We start from the raw sequence: 21274 nt of genomic DNA, 5'->3' as shown, positions 1-21274 counted from the left end.
TCAAATTTACAGAGCATTTCATGAGCTGGGCAGCAAAAAATCTGGACGTACGAGTTGAAGGGAGATATGTGCAAGTGGAGGAGGACTCAAAAAAAAGTATTTATTCCAATCACACTGGGACCAAATTACAGATCCTGCATCGATCACTTTGAGTGACGGCATTTCTAACATATTGAATGTGCTATCTGGGGACCCTGGAGATGAGGTGCAGACGATATAAATCTGGCTGGTACCTGTAGTAACTGACCAACCAGAAGCTGTTGTATTTCTTCTGATGTTGCAAAAATAAAAAGGCTTGACCCAGCAAACGCATGCAGTTCGTATTTATGCATGAGTGGACAGGAAAATCACTTGCCCAGCAATGGCACTGGAAAAATTGGCAGGTATGTAGAAATATATGATGCATAATAAAGACCAGGGCATTCAAAGAAATCGAAAACTGGTAAAACAGGTTTATGTTTGTACCATCCCTTGCTATCTCAATCATGAATATATTTACATAGAGACGGAGGAACAGCTTTATTATGACAGTGTAATGGCTGTAAACTATTTTTTAAATGTTCAGATTTAGCTGCAAGAGGTAGTCGCCAGTCTCTGTACGAGATTGGCACTGTTCATTCACAAGGTTACACTCCATTTATGCTTCAAGCTCAAAAAACCTGCATACTATACTATAATCAGCTTCGCGTTTGGGGAAACAAATTCATTGGTTTAAAAAAAAAATCTTACGAAAGTGTTTGGATCCTCTCTCTATCTTGGGCTACAGCGAAAGTCTGAACTGCCATGTGAAAAAAAAAGCAGCCAGCAACCATTAATTTAATATTGTACAATATTTTGTAATATCTTATCCCGGAATCCCTGGCAGGTAGATCAAACATATGTACGGATATAAAAGCACAATTCACATATTAAGCTTTTCGCCTACATTTGTTGCTTTGCTTGTTTCTCCAAGCTGGCTTGAGGGAAATGTGTAGTGATATCTGTGGATGTGGACTGCAGGCGATTCCCAGGCTGAAGCTGGGAGAGTAGGCTGTACCTGTGACACTGTGATACCACATTTCTTTGCCAGTTCCTCTTTGGCTTCCTCACTAGGGTAGGGATTACTCAGGTGGGAGTAGAAATACTCGTTCAGGACTTCCGTGGCCTGTTTGCTGAAGTTGCGTCGTTTCCGCCTTTAAAGTAAAACAAACAAAAAAGTGAAGAGTTTGTTAAGTGTGACTGGTTTAAAGTGGGTCTCCAACATTTAAACTTTCCCTTCCATATCAGACCAATCCTGCTCACCCCATCACACCGTACTCAGCCAGGTTGTTTTTTTTCACCCTGCATGCTATCCATGCAGAATGAAAAAACAAAACTGCAAAACAAAAATTTTGTTGTACACAAACTCTATGGCCGCAAATTAACTAAACGGGAACAAAGTCCCATAGCGAGCGTGCTTAGCCGCATGTTTCCTGGCGCATGCTGCGTTAGATAGGGGGCCTCAGTGGGGAACGCGTGGACGAGGCCACACATAACTCTGTTTTGTGCACCGAGAAACTCTGCTTGCCGCAACTCTAGCAAGAGATTAGGATGCCCCCGAAGCAATCCCCGACCACCCACCCCAACCTCAACACACTATGGGAGGGTCCCCAGCCAACCCTCAAAGCAAGGCACCCCAACCTAATCACCACCGCACACAAAATGCCAGCTTGGCACCTTGACAGTGCCAACCTAGCACCCTGGCAGTGCCCTGCCAGCTAGCAGTGTCATCTGGGCACTTTGGCAGTGGCAGCTGTCACCCAGGTGGCACTGCCAGGGTGTCCAGGTAGCACCAGCACTGGCAGGGCACCACCCTGCCGAAAGGGCATGGCACCTAGGGGCCTGTGTCCCCCAAAAGTGTTGTTCCATCTGGTCCCAGTTTGTGGAGTCCAGTATTGAATGGTGCTCACCCGAGTTCTCAGAGGCTAAAGGGATAGATCCCAACGCCATGGGTACCTCGGGAATCTGTACATTAAAGTGAGACTAGTTGTCTCGCTTTAATATGTAGATTTTCTAAAATGTTATTCTGCCGACAATGGGCGGGATTTACATTGCAACATCTGTCATAATATACAGACAAGTATATGATGGTGCACAGACAGGAATTGATTGACACAGGATGGCCAATGAACACACAGAACACAGCAGCCAATCACCAGACAGGACACGACGACTAGAAAGCCAGAGGGCACTAGTTTTCCCGCTCTCTTGGGATCCAGCCTCTGAGACAGTCAGAGCCCGTGAGCAACAACTAGAACATCCACCATGTGGTAGTAAGATAGTCTGGTCAGGTTAGCCTCAGGTCTCCAGTCAACTCAACTTTAACCCACAGTTAAAGTATGTATGATAGTTAAGAGTTCAATAAAATAGAGTTGCATTTCTTCAAGTGTTGGAAGCCTGTCTCTCTCACTGCTACAGTAAACACAGTAAGAAGTCTTACAACACCAGGTTAAAGTCCAACAGGTTTGATTCAAACACGAGCTTTCGGAGCACTGCTCCTTCCTCAGGTGAGTTCTTCACCTGAGGAAGGAGCTGCGCTCCGAAAGCTCGTGTTTGAATCAAACCTGTTGGACTTTAACCTGGTGTTGTAAGACTTCTTACTGTGCTCACCCCAGTCCAACGCCGGCATCTCCACATCACAGTAAACACAGTCCTCGCAGACCCAGCATACCCAACACATCAACATCTTGTAAGATCGCGTTAGATCACGAGGGTAGATACCAGGAGTGGAGCCTCCCAGCCTCTCAAGTCCACGCTGCGCCGAGCTGCCTTTCGGGTGCAGCGTGGCTATAAAATCGTGGCAATTAAATTAGAAATAATAGAATCTTGCACCCAGAAGGTCATTCGACCCATCAGCTCTGTGCCAGCTCTTTTGAAATATTCAACCAATTAAATGTACTCTGCTGTTCCTAACCCTTTAGCTCTACAGTTTTCTCCCATTAAAGTATTTTTCCAATTCACTTTTGAAAGTTACTATTTAATCTGCTTCGATCACCGTTGCAGGCTGTGCATCCCCGATCACAACTCTTTGGTTTTAAAAAAAGACCGCTCTTCTCACCTTTAGTTCTTTTGCTAATTATCTTAAATCTGTATCCTCCTGTTACTGAGCCCTCTGCCAGGAAAACGGTTTCTCCTTAATTACCCGATTAAAAACCCTTCACGTGTCCACATTTTGCAGGAATAAAGACAGCAATACAGTATTGTCAGCAATGTCCAGAATAATAGGAAAATCCAGACGTTGCTTTTTGAAGTTCTACATTCCTCCAGAGTCCGCACTGTTTAGGTTCCCTGAGTACAATCCCTAAGCAATCACTGAATTGATGAGAATTCCCAGTTTTATGCTTAATCTCATTGGAAAAACCTTTAAAAATTGCACCTTAAGGAGCTGAAGAAATTTCAACTCTCTGGTTCCAATCGGTTTAGATATTATCACATACGGCGGCACAGTGACTCAGTGGCTAGCACTGTGGTCTCACAGCGCTGAGGACCTAGGTTTCGATCTCGGCCCCGAGTCACTGTCCGCAGGAGTTTTCACATTCTCCCCGTGTCTGCATGGGTCTCACCCCCACAATCCAAAGATGTGCATGGTAGATTGATTGGCCACGTTAAACTGCTCCTTCATTGGAAAAAAATAATTGGGCATTCTAAATTTATTTAAAAAAAAGATAACATCATTTTTTGTGGAAGGTTTTTCCCCCCTTTCCCTTGGCACCACCCTCCTCCATGTGGAAGAGGATTTTGTTTATAGCCGGGTCTGGACTATTTCAGGCGCGTATGGTCAGATCTTATCAGCGGAGTCGGTTCCATTGAATGAGGTAAAGGTGAAATGGAAGGGTGAATTGGGCCCCATTCCGGATGATAAGGTACGGAGCGAGACTCTTCACAGGGTCAACCCCACATCCTCTTACGCAAGGCTTAGCTTGATCTAGTTCAAGGTGGTGCACAGGGCTCATCTGACCAAAGCGAGGATGAGCATTCCCCCACCCCCCCTCCCCCGACCCCCCCTCCCCCTCCCCCCCCTCCCAACCCCCTCCCCCCCCCTCCCGACCCCCCTCCCCCCCACCCCCTCCCCCCCTCCCGACCCCCCTCCCCACCCCCCCACCCCCTCCCCTCCCACCCCCTCCCCCCCCCCCCCACCCCCTCGGTCGAAGACAGGTGGGAGCGTTGTTCCCTGGGGCCGGCTAACCACACTCATATGTTCTTGTCTTGTCCCAAATTAGCAAGCTTTTGGGTCTCTTTCTTGAACAACATGCCAGAGATACTTAATGGAACCCTGTCCATTGGCGGCCATTTTGGAGTGTCAGACTCACCGCAGCTACAGACAGGGGTGAAGACAGATGTCCACACCTGTACCTTGCTAATTTCATAGAATTTACAGTGCAGAAGGAGGCCATTCAGCCCATCGAGTCTGCACCGGCTCTTGGAAAGAGCACCCTACCCAAGGTCAACACCTCCACCCTATCCCCATAACCCAGTAACCCCACCGAACACTAAGGGCAATTTTGGACACTAAGAGCAATTTATCATGGCCAATCCACCTAACCTGCACATCTTTGGACTGTGGGAGGAAACCGGAGCACCCGGAGGAAACCCACGCACACACGGGGAGGATGTGCAGACTCCGCACAGACAGTGACCCAAGCCGGAATCGAACCTGGGACCTTGGAGCTGTGAAGCCATTGTGCTATCCACAATGCTACCGTGCTTGTCAGAACGAGTTCTGCTTGGGTGGAGGTCGCCTACCCCGCCCCGTGCTTTGTCTTTGTTGGGTGACCTTGTGTCATTCCAGCATTTGGAGAAGATCAGGTACACAATTAGGGTGTCGGTAGAAGGGTTCTACCCAAGGTGGCAGCCAATCATTTCCTTTTTCAAAAGCGTTAGCCACCGAACGTTAAGGGTTTCGTTTAATGTTAAGGGGGTAAATTAGTTTGTGGCTGTGATCCTTTGTTATGTTTTTGACATTGTATCTCAAATTAATTGTTTTATATTATTTTGTTTATAATGGAAAATATGCAATAAACAGAAATAAAATTTACACCTTGTTGAATGAGGTGTAACTGGATTTTTAACACTGCACTAAATTCACAATTACTATTAAACACCCTCACTGACCCTGCAAAACCAACTTTATATTAGTGGAATATCAAATTTCTCAATATTGATTTTTAAAAATTACATCTATTTTTTAAACTGAAGTTTTTTTCAAAAAAGTTGTTTATATTTTAGCTTGCATTCAATCGTAATTTATTTTGCTATCTGAAATTTTAAATTAAAAGTAGTGTTTTTAAACTTGGTATGGAGTCTGTGAACATGGTGGGATTTTCCGACCTGCAGCCACTGGAATTGTCCAGTCCTGCTGAAAGTCAATGGAAACTTCTGGCTAGGCTGTCGATTCTCCCACAGTGGGACCTGCCACTGCCACAATGGGGGGGGGATTATTCTCCCACAGCAGGAACTGCCACTGCCACGGGGGGGGGGGGGGGGGGGGGGTGATTCTCCCACAGCGGGACCTGCCACTGCCACTGGGGGGGGGTTATTCTCCCACAGCAGGACCTGCCACTGCCACAATGGGGGGGGGGGGGGGGGATTCTCCCACGGCGGGTCCTGCCACTGCCACGGGGGGGTGGGGCACAATGGGGGGGGGGGGGGGGGGGAGGATTCTCCCACGGCGGGACCTGCCACTGCCACGGGGGGGGGGGGGGGGTTCTCCCACAGCGTGACCTGCCACAATGGGGGGGATTCTCCCACGGCGGGACCTGCCACTGCCGCGGGGGGATTTGGGGGGGGGGGGGGGGGAGATTCTCCCACAGCGGGAGCTGCCACAGCCACGGGGGGGGGGGGGGGGGGGGGGGGGGGGGGGGGGGGGGATTCTCCCACGGCGGGTCCTGCCACTGCCACGGGGGGGTGGGGCACAATGGGGGGGGGGGGGGGGAGGATTCTCCCACGGCGGGACCTGCCACTGCCACGGGGGGGGGGGGGTTCTCCCACAGCGTGACCTGCCACAATGGGGGGTATTCTCCCACAGCGGGACCTGCCACTGCCACGGGGGGATGGGGGGGGGGGGGGGGGGGGGGGGGGAGATTCTCCCACAGCGGGAGCTGCCACAGCCACGGGGGGGGGGGGGGGGGGGGGATTCTCCCACAGCGGGACATGCCACTGCCACAATGGGGGGGTTCTCCCACAGCAGGACCTGCCACTGCCACAATGGGGGGGGGGGGGGGGGATTCTCCCACGGCGGGTCCTGCCACTGCCACGGGGGGGTGGGGCACAATGGGGGGGGGGGGGGGGGAGGATTCTCCCACGGCGGGACCTGCCACTGCCACGGGGGGGGGGGGGGGGGTTCTCCCACAGCGTGACCTGCCACAATGGGGGGGATTCTCCCACGGCGGGACCTGCCACTGCCGCGGGGGGATTTGGGGGGGGGGGGGGGGGGGAGATTCTCCCACAGCGGGAGCTGCCACAGCCACGGGGGGGGGGGTGGGAGGGGGGGGATTCTCCCACGGCGGGTCCTGCCACTGCCACGGGGGGGTGGGGCACAATGGGGGGGGGGGGGGGGGGAGGATTCTCCCACGGCGGGACCTGCCACTGCCACGGGGGGGGGGGGGTTCTCCCACAGCGTGACCTGCCACAATGGGGGGGATTCTCCCACAGCGGGACCTGCCACTGCCACGGGGGGATGGGGGGGGGGGGGGGGGGGGAGATTCTCCCACAGCGGGAGCTGCCACAGCCACGGGGGGGGGGGGGGGGGGGATTCTCCCACAGCGGGACATGCCACTGCCACAATGGGGGGGTTCTCCCACAGCGGGACCTGCCACTGCCACAATGGGGGTGGGGAAGAGATTCTCCCACAGCGGGACATGCCACTGCCACAATTGGGGGGGGGGGGGGGGTTATTCTCCCACAGCGGGACATGCCACTGCCACAATTGGGGGGGGGGGGGGGGGGGGGAAAGAGAGAATCTCCCACACCGGGACCTGCCACTGCCACAATGGGGCCAGAAAATCCCAGCCAATGTTTGTGTTCTGTGATATAACCGTGGTAATGATGTACACTGAACCTCTAGTTGCTTAACTAGCAAGATGATTTATTAACAAACAAATGTAAAGAAAACTAACAAGCTATAATACAGATGATGGCTGCTAAATTGATTCAGTGAATTCTTCTGGAGCTACTCTAGGTGCGACTATCCTCTTGCACGACTTACTACTAACAGGCGGGTGTCTCAAGTCATGTGATAGATGTCTGACGCCACCTGCTGGTCGTACCGATAACTATGTGCACTGATGGACAACTATATACATTGACGTGTACATGCATTTCACCATGCTGCAAACTGACACCATTGCTGCAGGACACCTTGAGATCTTGTTGCGCATTCACTGCCTTGTCAGGTTGCTCCTCTTGGGTAAACAAAATGAGAAAGGCAGACGGGTACGATTCTATGAGGAGGTCTGAGGAAATGGAGAAAGGGTGGCGATAAAGAAAGAGGAGCATGCGACACAATCTGCGGCTTGTAAATCAGCAGAGATTGCTGATGTGGGAGAAGTGGGATGGGAGAAGACATATTATGTGTAAAGATATCGTCACCTTAGTTGGTTTTAACCCTTCTCATGGCCACTACCTCTGCAATACATGCAGGCATGCATGTTCCCTCTCTGGTTAACTCCTGCCACCTCCGGTCATTCAACTCTTTGGTCTGGTGCAATCCTTTTTTTTTTTAAATTTAGCGTACCCAATTATTATTTTTTTCCAATGAAGAGGCAATTTAGCGTGGCCAATCCACCTACCCTGCACATCTTTGGGTTGTGGGGGTGAAACCCACACAGACACGGGGAGAATGTGCAAACTCCACACGGACAGTGACCCAGTGCCGGGATTCGAACCCGGATCCTCAGTGCCGCAGTCCCAGTGCTAACCACTGTGCCTCATGCCGCCCTTGGGTGTAATCCTTCTGGCCGACATCTTGCCATGGTTGAATAAAAGGATTGTTTGCAAACTGTGATGTGTGGGGGTGAGTTTCTGAAAGTTTGAAGCATATGTATGTCAGTTGAGTGCCGATTGGTGGAAAGTGTTGATACGGGATGAAGGTGTATATGGTGGATTGAGGAGGGCCTGACCCGAGTGGGGGAGTGATTGAAGATGCATTCACAGGGGGCGGGGTTTCTGTTTTTTTTTGTTCTTAGAATTTTCTGTTATTGTTTTGTTTTTTGTGAAAATGTGAAAATTTGAATAAAAATTTTTTTTTTTAAAAAGATGCATTCATGGGCAGCACATTGGTACAGTGGTTAGCATTGCTACCTACGGCACTGAGGACCCGGGTTCGAATCCCGGCCCTGGGTCACTGTCCATGTGGAGTTTGCACATTCTCCCAGTGTCTGCGTGGGTTTCACCCTCACAACCCAAAGATGTGCAGGGTAGGTGGATTGGTCACACTAAATTGCCCCTTAATTGGAAAAAATGAATTGGGCACTCTAAATTTATTTTTTAAAAAGATGCATTCACTGGTTGGGATTTTCAAGCCGTTCCCGCCTGCAGGATCTTCCAGTCGCACTGACTGCGGCCCCTCTACTGCAGGTTCCCCAGCAGCAGGGTTTGAACAAAGAGAAACCCCGTTGACAGCGAAAGATCCTGCCGCCAGCCAATGCCAGGCCACCTTCGCAAAACACACCTCCGGGGATGCGGAAAATCCCACCCATCCACTTTGACGACTTGGGAGGCCATTCAACTTCACGTGGCATTCCATCCAAGTTCTCAGAGCTTGAAGCCTGTGGCATTAAGGGCCTGTGGGATCAAGCATGTCCCCGTGGTGGCGTAAGAAGTGAATCTGACCTGTGAAACATGGGGAGAGGGAGCAGGCTCCAAGGTTATAAGCAGTGCATTTGAGAACTTGGTGTAGGAGAAGTCGAGGAGCCCTTCCAGACACACACTCAGAAGGCACTGGGCTCTCTCATCCCATTGATGAAGTTATAACCTTGGAGCCTGCTCCCTCTCCCCATGTTTCACAGGTCAGATTCACTTCTTATGCCACCACGGGGACATGCTTGATCCATTATGCATCTCCCTTTTAAGAGGTGCCGTGAAGACTAGGTTAAAGTGACATTAGCGATTTATGATATTGTTCCCGCTGCTCAGATATCCAGCCAAGCAGTAGCATGGTTAGTGCTGGATAGATACTGAAATTATTTATAACACTGGGTAGAACAAAGCTGATCTGCTAGCATTGGTCAATGGTGTGGTGTAGGTTACCTGTACACCCTGATCCTGGCACCTGTTTCTAGGGGTATCAAATGTGACTCCAGTTAAGATCTCCTATATACTGTATTGAAAAAACCACTGAAAGCCTATCTAACGATGATACAAATTACTACAGTCCTACAGCAAATATTAGTCTCCTTCACATCAGACATTAATCACAAGACAGGATTTTAACTCGCTCACAACCCATTCGCCTACATATTGATTCGATTCACAAAGTATTCCCCAGTGCAAGATAGAAACACAGAAAGGAGAAATAAACTTGTCAGTTTACGTCCCCCCCCCCCATTCCACAGGTGTCAGGCTCAGACTGAAAACCGGCGAGTAGCGTTCGAGCTGCACACCCGACCAGCTTCACTCCTGTTTAGCACAGGGCTAAATCGCTGGCCTGTTTAGCTGTTTAGCACAGGGCTAAATCGCTGGCTTTGAAAGCAGACCAAGGAGGCCAGCAGCACGGTTCAATTTCCGTAACAGCCTTCCCGAACAGGCGCCGGAATGTGGCGACTAGGGGCTTTTCACAGTAACTTCATTTGAAGCCTACTCGTGACAATAAGCGATTTTCATTTTCATTTCATTTCAGAACTGGAGCCATTCAGAAAAAAAAGCGTGTGGGGGTTTTCACCATCACTCTGACAGGTCAGGGCCTGATAGCGCGGCGAGGACAGCTCCATAGATATCGGGGGGGGGGACTATCTTTAACGGGCGCCCCCATCAGCACAGAATCTGAATGGCCACCAGCCCCCTCCCCGTTTCATATTCACATGAGGACACTGCTGATAAGGAAAGGGGGCTGCTCCCCCCCACCTCCCTCCCAGGATCAAACCCAGGTCCTCGGCGCCAAAGAGGCCACAGCGCTAACCACTGCACCACCGTGTCGCCCGATGCTCCACCCCTCTTAGGAAGTCTCATGGGCACGAATTAGTGCAGGTATTGACTAGCGGGGCCTGGACGCTATGTGAAGGGGAGCAGGAGACTTAAAAAAAAACTCTGGAAAACCCTCGAAAAGTATTGGATTTGCTAAGGGTCGGCCGCCAAGGGTGGGGGACAGTAACGGGTAGCGACTTTGTGCTAAGTCCGTGGATCCAGGGTGTCCCCCTCAGGATCACAGTGGCCTGGCTCAGTCCGCCATGGTTGCAGTCTGTCATTTAAATGCACCAGTTTAGTGCTCCTGACAGACCCCTGGCTGCTCACTCTGCTGAGCCCTGCCCGTGTCCCGGTATGCTCAGGGAGCCTCTGGTCACAGGGGAGCCCACCCAGGCCACCCCTCTGGACACCCTCATACCCCAGCTGTTGCACCCAGGGGATGGGTGTGGCCAGCCTCAAACAGGGACCCACCAGGTGTTGGCACTCCTCAGAAGCGCTGCCCCACTGCAGAAGTAGGGGATCAAGCAGTGATCACCACAACCAGAGGACACCTGAGCCATGGCCTTGAGCCCTCCTTGGTTCTCTGCCTCACTCAGTGCAGGGACCTCACCACTGTGCCCCCCACCTCCCCCCCACCACCACCATCCCAAATCACCAACTGTCTCCTCCTGGTGAACCTGGCAGTGATTACTGCCTCTGCCACCACCTCACAGGCACTGTTCAGGTGGGCAGGTCTGAATCTGCAGCCCACCTTGGGCAAGTGGGTGTCCCTCCTCACTGGCATGGAGCTGTTTATCTATCTCAGACCTTCTGGGGGAGGGGGGGGGGGGCTGTCTATCTCCACCTCTTATTTCTCTGCTCAGTGTATATTAATCTCTATTTCTACCTGTCTGCCATCACTTCTCTCAGTCAGTAATGAATGGTGGAATTCTCCAATCCCACCCAAGGCAGATTTCTTGACGGGCAGGAGTGGAGAATCCATAATCCCACACAGGACTCCGGACGTCAGATTTCTGGAACGCCATCTTCGTCACCTCAATGTGTGCGCCAGCCTCTCAGGGGCACAGTTACATCAGCCACTATGCAAGGACGGCAGGAAAAACTACGGAGCCTTAGATTTCCCATAAGTTTCATATTGGGCATTGGGACCGGTTCTGGGGGAGGTGGGACCAGTACAAACCGGACGGTCTGCACCTGGGCAGGACTGGAACCGATGTCCTAGAGCTGTTGGGGAGGGTTTAAACTAATGTGGCAGGGGGATGGGAACCGATGCAGGAAGTTGGAAGGTAGTAAAACAGGGACAGAAGCAAAAGGAAGTAATGGGAAAAGTGCAAGGCAGAGAAGACATAGTCAAAAATCTAAAAGGACGACAGTACAAGGTACAGTGACTGAGGGGAGCTCAGTGAATAGGCCCAGTAATAACAAAAGGAATAAAACTGGATATGTTAAGATTCAAAACAGAGGTAAAAAAACCAACATAAGTGTACTTTACCTGAATGCTCGTAGTATTCGGAATAAAGTAAATGAGTTGATGGCACAAATCATCGTAAATGACTATGATTTAGTGGCCATTACTGAAACATGGTTAAAGGATGGTCACGACTGGGAGTTAAATATCCGAGGGTATCAAACTATTCGGAAGGACAGAGTGGATGGTAAGGGAGGTGGTGTTGCTCTGTTATTTAAGGATGACATCCGGGCAATAGTAAGGGATGACATCGGTGCTATGGAGGATAAGGTTGAATCCATTTGGGTGGAAATCAGGAATAGTAAGGTGAAAAAGTCACTGATAGGAGTAGTCTATCGGCCACCAAATAGTAACGATATGGTGGGGCAGGCAATAAACAAAGAAATAACTGATGCATGTAGAAATGGTACAGCAGTTATCATGGGGGATTTTAATCTACATGTCGATTGGTTTAACCAGGTCGGTCAAGGCAACCTTGAGGAGGAGTTTATAGAATGTATCCGCGATAGTTTCCTAGAACAGTATGTAATGGAACCTACGAGGGAACAAGCGGTCCTAGATCTTGTCCTGTGTAATGAGACAGGATTGATTCATGATCTCATAGTTAGGGATCCTCTCGGAAGGAGCGATCACAATATGGTGGAATTTAAAATAAAGATGGAGGGTGAGAAAGTAAAATCAAATACTAGTGTTTTGTGTTTAAACAAAGGAGATTACAAGGGGATGAGAGAAGAACTAGCTAAGGTAGACTGGGAGCAAAGACTTTATGGTGGAACAGTTGAAGAACAGTGGAGAACCTTCCAAGCGATTTTTCACAGTGCTCAGCAAAGGTTTATACCAACAAAAAGGAAGGACGGAAGAAAGAGGGAAAATCGACCGTGGATATCTAAGGAAATAAGGGAGAGTATCAAATTGAAGGAAAAAGCATATAAAGTGGCAAAGATTGCTGGGAGATTAGAGGACTGGGAAATCTTTAGGGGGCAACAGAAAGCTACTAAAAAAGCTATAAAGAAGAGTAAGATAGAGTATGAGAGTAAACTTGCTCAGAATATAAAAACAGACAGCAAAAGGTTTTACAAATATATAAGACAAAAAAGAGTGGCTAAGGTAAATATTGGTCCTTTAGAGGATGAGAAGGGAGTTTTAATAATGGGAAATGAGGAAATGGCTGAGGAATTGAACAGGTTTTTTGGGTTGGTCTTCACAGTGGAAGTCACAAATAACATGCCAGCGACTGATAGAAATGAGGCTATGACAGGTGAGGACCTTGAGAGGATTGTTATCACTAAGGAGGGAGTGATGGGCAAGCTAATGGGGCTAAAGGTAGACAAGTCTCCTGGCCCTGATGGAATGCATCCCAGAGTGCTAAAAGAGATGGCTAGGGAAATTGCAGATGCACTCGTGATAATTTACCGAAATTCACTAGACTCTGGGGTGGTCCCGGTGGATTGGAAATTAGCAAACGTGACGCCACTGTTTAAAAAAGGAGGTAGGCAGAAAGCAGGAAATTATAGGCCAGTGAGTTTAACTTCGGTAATAGGGAAGATGCTGGAATCTATCATCAAGGAAGAAATTGCGAGGCATCTGGATAGAAATTGTCCCATTGGGCAGACGCAGCATGGGTTTGTAAAGGGCAGGTCATGCCTAGCTAATTTAGTGGAATATTTTGAGGACATTACCAGTGCAGTAGATAACGGGGAGCCGATCGATGTGGTATATCTGGATTTCCAGAAAGCCTTTGACAAGGTGCCACACAAAAGGTTGCTGCGTAAGATAAAGATGCATGGCATTAAGGGTAAAGTAGTAGCATGGATAGAGGATTGGTTAATTAATAGAAAGCAAAGAGTTGGGATAAATGGGTGTTTCTCTGGTTGGCAATCAGTAGCTAATGGTGTCCCTCAGGGATCCGTGTTGGGCCCACAATTGTTCACAATTTACATAGATGATTTGGAGTTGGGGACCAAGGGCAATGTGTCCAAGTTTGCAGATGACACTAAGATGAGTGGTAAAGCGAAAAGTGCAGAGGATACTGGAAGTCTGCAGAGGGATTTGGATAGGTTAAGTGAATGGGCTAGGGTCTGGCAGATGGAATACAATGTTGACAAATGTGAGGTTATCCATTTTGGTAGGAATAACAGCAAACGGGATTATTATTTAAACGATAAAATATTAAAGCATGCCGCTGTTCAGAGAGACTTGGGTGTGCTAGTGCATGAGTCACAGAAGGTTGGTTTACAAGTGCAACAGGTGATTAAGAAGGCAAATGGAATTTTGTCCTTCATTGCTAGAGGGATGGAGTTTAAGACTAGGGAGGTTATGTTGCAATTGTATAAGGTGTTAGTGCGGCCACACCTGGAGTATTGTGTTCGGTTTTGGTCTCCTTACTTGAGAAAGGACGTACTGGCGCTGGAGGGTGTGCAGAGGAGATTCACTAGGTTAATCCCAGAGCTGAAGGGGTTGGATTATGAGGAGAGGTTGAGTAGACTGGGACTGTACTCGTTGGAATTTAGAAGGATGAGGCTCCTTCATTACATGTTTTTAAGGTAAAGATAGATAGTTTTTTGAAGAATAAAGGGATTAAGGGTTATGGTGTTCGGGCCGGAAAGTGGAGCTGAGTCCACAAAAGATCAGCCATGATCTAATTGAATGGCGGAGCAGGCTCGAGGGGCCAGATGGCCTACTCCTGCTCCTAGTTCTTATGTTCTTATGTTCTTATATTCAGAGCTTCACATTCTCAACATTTCCTGAACCCTTTAATCATTCTCGTCTTCAATGTTTCATATAATAGAGAGGACAAAAGAACAAATGAGTTCAGGGCTGAATGTTGCCTTTGTCAGAGTCCCTAATGCACTGGAAGAGGTGAAGCAGGGAGAGTCCAGCTCCAGCAGGAGGCGCCACCTGAGGGATGGGTTCAAGGGGAACCAGAGCACAGCTTGGCGTGCAGGCCTGTCTTACAGTCGCTGTCCCGGAGGTTCAGGAGGAGACACCCAGATAACAGACCTGACTGACACATGCACATTCTTCGTGAAGACCTGACGCCACGTGGGACTGCCAATGGTTTTGAACTTGACAGCAGAGCTCAATTTCATTGCTTCTGGGTCTTCCCAGGGATCAACAGGAGACTTGTGTGGCATCTCTCAGTCCACAGCACATTGTTGCATAAAGAAGGTCATAGATGCCCTTTACAGGAAGGCCCATCATTATGTCAGGTTTGTTTTGGGTGAAGATAGCTAGGCTGCGAGATTCACTGGCTTCACTGCCATCTCAGGCTTCCCAAGAGTGCAGGGGGCCCATGTAGCAATACAGGCTCCATAGCAGCAGCCCCGAATGTTTATAAACCTCGAGGGCTACCATTCCATCACTAGGCACTGGGTGTGCGATCACTGGAAGCACATGATGCACATTTGTACCATGACTCCTACACCCCGGGTCATTCAGGGACCTGAAGCTTTTGAGGGGGCGACAGGACAGGAGGGATGGCTGCTTGGGGATAAAGAGTACATACCCACTGAAACACTGGCTGATGGCATTGGTGCATCATCCTCAAAGTCATTCCAAGGAGAGGTATAATGTTGCCCTGGCTCCACACACTCCCTTATAGAGCAGACTATAATGCTTCTGAAAATGTACTGCAGACGCTTGTATCCCTCAGGTGATTCAGTACAATACACTCCCAATAGGGGTTCCTGCATCGTCGCCAGTGTGTTGCTTCACAATTTGGCAATGTAAAGAGAGGATTGCTTGCCAGGTGGGAGCTGGAGGAGGATGAGAGCTGATCGGAGGATGTCCATCCAGAGGACCAGGAACCTCAAAAGGTTGCTGAGTGTCAGTATGAGTGCAATGATGCCATGTAGGAAGATGTGGGCCATGTGCCCATGATACTTGCATTGCTAACAGGTTCCAGGAAAATTAATGTTAAGTGGGGACATATGACCACATCTCTCCTCGCCTTCAGTGCCATTTCCCATTCAGGGGCTGTCTAACCATGGGGCTATTATCTCTGCTTTGGTTTGCAATGTCCTGTGACTGTGAGAACTGAGAGTCCACTGAGGAACAAGAGTGATGCGAAAGAAGAGTTGAAGCTTTCGCCGCCATCTAATGATGCAAAGAGCGCTGCCAACGGAGATGAGGACATGCCTCGGAACCTCCTCCTCTTTGTTCTGCCACCACCATTGAGGAGATAATAATGTTGCTAGAATATCATTGCTGATTAGCTGTCTTCCCTCAGTGGTGTTGCTTGAGGAAGATGGGTTAGAGACACATGGGTTACATCACACACACTCAAATAAAGATCTAAACACTGCAATAAAAGCAAAATACTGCAGATGCTGGAAATCTAAAGTAAAATCAGGAAATGCTGGGTGAATGTAGCAGGTCTTGCAGTATCTGTGGAGAGAATTAAAGTTAATGTTTCGCACCCATATGACTTCTACAGAATTGAAAAGGGACAGAAAGTAATTCTCGTCAATCTCTCCTTAGCTCCGACTTAACCCTGACCTTCCATTCTACCTTACCCTCCCCTCCAACTGTGTAATTCATCAAATTTCTATCCCTCTTCAGTTCTGTAGAAGAGTCATATGGACGTTAACCCTGCTTCTATCTCCACAGAGAGTGTCTCTCACCTGCCGAATTCATCCAGCAGTTGCTATTTCTAATTAAATATTTAAACACATCTCCCTGGCATCACACTAGGGTGTGGAGACTGGTTCAACTGAGGCTGACATCACACGAAAGTTATCACAGTGGGACGACAGGGGACAGCTAAACATCGACATAAGAGGATCCCAATGTGCAAATTCGCAATTATTTCAATTGATCAAAACAGTCACATAGCTATCAAATGTTTTCACAAAAGTGCAATTTCTTTACAGCGAGAGCACACCCGTGACCTAAAAATGGCCTTAAACTTTCCTAACTCTACTATTAAGCCTGGGTACTGCCCCGGGGTGTCCAGCTAATGTTCAGCCTCCCTGTGGGTGCTTCAGGGCTCCGGCCTGACTCCTGCAGGACATTGTGTGTGTATAGAGGGAGGTCAAGGTGCCTCGTCCCATGTCACCTACACCTCGATGGTGCCCACCAGGAGGTGTGGCCATGGAGTCCAGGGCCGATCGCAGATCCAGCAAGACCGAGGTGTCCATGGTGATCACCAACCTTCCCATGGTGACCTCAAGGTGCTCGCATGTCGGAGCCACAACATCAGACAGAACGTGGATTGGGTCCTCCATCGTTCGCTCTAGTTTGCTGATCGGCTGCGATCCGGCTCGATATTGACCTGTGCAAAACTAATGAGCGTCCTAGGCGCTAGTTCCAGCCAGCGGGCCGAGTGCTGCTAAAACTACCTACAACCACACATTTTTCTCTCCCCCTGTCAGTCTCTTGCTGGCTCTTCAAGACAGCCTCTCATTTACCGCACTCTAGTTTCTCTAATGGATTCTCCCGAAACCAGCGTCATTAACGCATTTACACAGCAAGCCTTGTAAAAATTCCTCGGATTCTCTTTGCTCAATCTTGCAGTCAGTCTTTGTTACTATTTCTCTTCAGTTACCAACTGACTGGCTGGCTGCAATAAGTACTGTAGAGCCTCTTGGGTTGGGGGGTTTAGAAGACGTCTTCCTCCCAGCTCCACAGGACAGTAAGTAAAAATAAGTTCACTTGCTTCACAGTGGTTAGCACTGCTGCCTCACAGCGTCAGGGACCCGGGTTCAATTCTGGCCTCAGGTGACTGTGTGTGGAGCCTGCACTTTCTCCCCGTGTCTGCGTGGGTTTCCTCCGGGTGCTCCGGTTTCCTCCCACAGTCCAAAGATGTGCAGGTTGGGTAGATTGTCCAGGATAAATTGCCCCCTAGTGGCCAATGATGTGCAGATTAGGTGGGGTTATGGGGATAAAGCAGAGGGATGGTGTAGGTGGGGTGCTCTTTCAGAGGGTCGGTGCTGAATCTATGGGCCGAATGGCCTCCTTCTACACTGTAGCAATTCTATGGTTCTATTCTTATCTTTTCATTACCAGCCTCCAGTGGTCCCTTTACTTTAAATAATTTTATGTGAATGGTGTACCCTTGTTTAATCAGGAGGAATTGGTTAAATGTTACAATGCCCTTCCTTTAGGACTGTCAACATGCACTTTGGAAAAAAAGTTTTTTCCAAACACTTTTGAAAAAATTAGGTGGGGTGACAAAAGACCGATGGATTTTGAGGACATTTTTAACAGAAAGGTGTAGAGGTAAAGAGTTGAAGGAAGCATATTCAGAATGTTTAACTTGGGCAATAAAAAGGCACAAACGTTGGTCAAAGAGAGTTTGGAGTTAATTTGGGATGATGTATAAAATGAAGTTGAAGCTTTTAAAATGAAGGCTATGTTTGAAAATTTAGGAAGCAGCAATATTTTATACAGCTCCATTCAGTGAAACAACGAAGGAAAGGTATCAAAGGATGTTAAATGCTACGAGAGATCAAATCTGATAAAGGAATTATGGGGATAGGGTAGGTGAATGGGCCTAGGTAGGATGCACTTTCGGAGGGCCGGTGCAGACTCGATCGGCCGAAACGTCTCCATCTGCACTGTAGGGATTCTATGGAAAGTACCATGGTGACAGAAAGTTTGTGACTTTGGTTAAGGCAGTTTCAGTGCAATGAAATGACCAGAAGTTATATGCAGGGATTTCAATAAGGGGCAACGGAATAGGTGGACACAACATTCTGGGACCTGACAGAACAGGATGTTCAGACGTAGACAGCCAGGCGAAGAATAGAACTGGAACCTAGAAGCTGGCAAGCTTATATTGTGCATCTCGAACAGCCAGTTTCCACCATGTGCTATATGAATATATATCAGCACAGGCGAGTTACCAATGAATTCCCAACCCTAAAACACCCAAACTGGCATAAAGGGCGGATTCCGCGGAGTTCAGACTGAAAACTGCCGTGTTTCTCTCCAGAAACACAGGGTGCGATTCAACAGAAACATTTCTCAGTATCATTTTGGGCGGGTTTGGCGGTGTGTTCCTTGACGGCTGTGTTTACGAGATCACGGCTCGTATTCAACGGCACTTAGTGCCAAAAATGAGCCCCCACGAGCTTCTCGTCATGACTGGCTGTCTCGTCATCTGATTCGCCAAATGTGCGCCTCAGTTTCTCGTTCCTAACTAGAGGGAACTGCTTTTCAACGCTCCCTCATCACTCACTCCCAGTCAACACACAAGCCTGGCAGTGCACTGACTAGCTCCTCGCTTTGGCATATACATCCTGAGGACACACCTAGACGTAGCAGTAGACTGCGAGGAGCACTGAGTGGGTACTGGGGTGTGACTATCTGCAGCTAGGGAGAATGGAAATGTCAAATGTTCACTAGTAAAACATGTTACCCCTGATACATGTGAAGCCTCTGTCACATTAATCAGAGAGGCTTTGTCGTTACGTCCCCCCTCTCCACTCCCGGGTCCAAGATCAAATGCCCTCGATGCAGATCCTGTTCAGAGGATGGTTGCGAGCGTGCTGTCAGGAGAACGATAGGAGTCAGGATTTTTCAGAAACTGAGGAGCACTAGTTATTTGCTCACAGAGAGTTATCATCACTCTCCTGCCTTGCATGTTGACCACTGAGAATGCCCATCCTAGAGAGATGTTACACAGGCCCTTGCAGGGTGGTCGGAGAGAGGGCGATATGATGGGGGATGCGTGGGGTGAATTGGAGGGAGAGGGGGTAGGAGTGAAATGGCAATCTGGTGAGGATGAGGGCCTGCCTGATCCTCCAGGCGTGTCTAACCCTTGCCACCGCCTGTCCTCCATAAAGGGCAATCCCTGATGCCCCGGTGTGTGCAGGGCATGCGCACCCTCAATTGCCCCTTGAGCCTGGTGCATTCCAGCGATAGCGGAGAATCCTGCAGCGCAGGCATCTTGGTGGGCCTGGTCCAGCTCAAAGTTGATAAAAGTCCGATGCCTGGACATGCAGGAAATCTGTGACTTCCCGAATGCGCCTGTGGGCTGTAGATTGTGAAATGCCACACAGATCCCCACTCAAGCCCTGGAGTGACCCGGTGGCATAGAGGTTGAGGGCTGCGGTGACTTTCACGGCCACCAGGAGTAGGTGTCCTCCTCCACGGCGTGGTCATCACAACTGGTTTTCATTTTCAAAAACCATAAGTGGAAGGTACCAGCATGATGTCATACCGCCCGGGGCAGTACACTAAGCGTTTAATTATATTTAAATGCATTTAAATCAGGTTCATGCCCTGACTACGTCTTCACGGGGTGGGGAAAATCTCAAGGCAAGATCTCGCTGGCGCAAATACTGTTATGGCCTCCTCATGAGATTTAGCAGCCATAACAGGATTTGTGCCCACGGATGGATAACTGACCTGAAAATCCACGCTCAAAATTAACACAGGAAAGTTAGAGACGGGGCAGTATTTGTTGCTGGTGTCAGGAGTAAGGCTGGGAATTCGGGAAGTGGAATGATAAAAGTGGTTTTAATTGAGAATGAAGGAGCCGGAGACTGACAGTATCAGTTCGGAAGAAGCTTAGGAAAAAGAGTGGAAAAGGAAGAGAGCTTAAAGCAGGCTTCCTAGATTAAATGAACTGAGAGGGGACTGAGAAGGAAATGGACCAGACCCCTACAGGCCTCAAATGGGTGGAAAGTGAGTGCAGGTTACTAAGGGATTGGTTGAGGCATTGGAAAGTTTTAATCTTTCTAACAAAGAAATCCATGAGTTTCGTGCACTTGCAAGTAGGAAGAGTTTAAGGAGGTGATTTACTAAAGAGAAAAACATCCAACCTAGGGTTACTCCTGCTCAGCAGGAATTTCATTTATATAGCCCTTTTCCTAGCCACCAGACATCCCAATGCACTTTACAGCCAATATAATGCTGTTGAAGTGCAATCACTGATGTAATGTCGGAAATGCAACAGTCAATTTGTGCACAGCAAGATCTCACACAGTAGTATGTAATGGTCAGATAATTCAACTGTCCGCTGAGTAAATGTAAACAGATGTGGCATAGCACCTCACTTTTCTTTAAAGTAGCACATTTACGGCCATCTCAGAGAGCAGACAGAGCCTTGGTTTAATCCGAATGATGGATAACGTCATTTTACAACTCCTTCACTAAGCAAAAAATGGATTCTGGAAGATGTGGGACGGATGAACTAAATACTGTTCATGTCTATCCCCTGCAGGGTAGTAACCATCAATAATAATAATCATCTTTATTGTCACAAGCAGGCTTACATTAACACTGCAATGAAGTTACTGTGAAAATCCCCCAGTCGCAACATTCCGGCGCCTGTTCGGGTACACAGAGGGAGAATTCAATATGTCCAATTCACCTAACAGCATGTCTTTCGGAACTTGTGGGAGGAAACCGGAGCACCCAGAGGAAACCCACGCAGACATGGGGAAAACGTGCAGACTCCGTGCAGACAGTGATCCAAGCCGGGAATCGAACCTGGGACCCTGGCGCTGTGAAGCCACAGTGCTAACCACTATGCTACCCTGGACAAAGAGGGGGATTTTTCCAGCCCTTCTCACCAGTGGGATCTTCTGATCCCGCCAAAGATGCCTCTCCCCCCCATCTGTGGTGGGATAGTGAGCCACGCAAAACGCTGTAGACATCGGCGGGAGGGATTATCCTATTGGTACACAGCACCACCTTACTGCAGGGAAACCTACTGAAGAC

General features: G+C 48.9%; 1 protein-coding gene across 5 annotated transcripts in view; it reads right to left on the bottom strand.

Annotated features, from left to right (window-relative positions):
* The window catches only part of pbx4 (pre-B-cell leukemia transcription factor 4), a 392839-nt gene that overhangs the window by 59905 nt on the left and 311660 nt on the right, over nucleotides 1-21274 (bottom strand). For 4 of the 5 annotated variants that reach the window (XM_038784746.1, XM_038784748.1, XM_038784750.1 and 1 more), the window contains exon 5: nucleotides 926-1172. In XM_038784746.1, coding sequence (XP_038640674.1) covers nucleotides 926-1172 — 247 coding nt within the window. The remainder of the gene's footprint in view (nucleotides 1-925; nucleotides 1173-21274) is intronic. The other variant, XM_038784749.1, reaches the window with a different exon arrangement.

This window comes from Scyliorhinus canicula, chromosome 25 (genome assembly GCF_902713615.1).
Source record: "Scyliorhinus canicula chromosome 25, sScyCan1.1, whole genome shotgun sequence".
In the NCBI taxonomy this organism is placed as follows: domain Eukaryota; kingdom Metazoa; phylum Chordata; class Chondrichthyes; order Carcharhiniformes; family Scyliorhinidae; genus Scyliorhinus; species Scyliorhinus canicula.
This window is presented reverse-complemented; position numbering and strand designations above follow the sequence as displayed.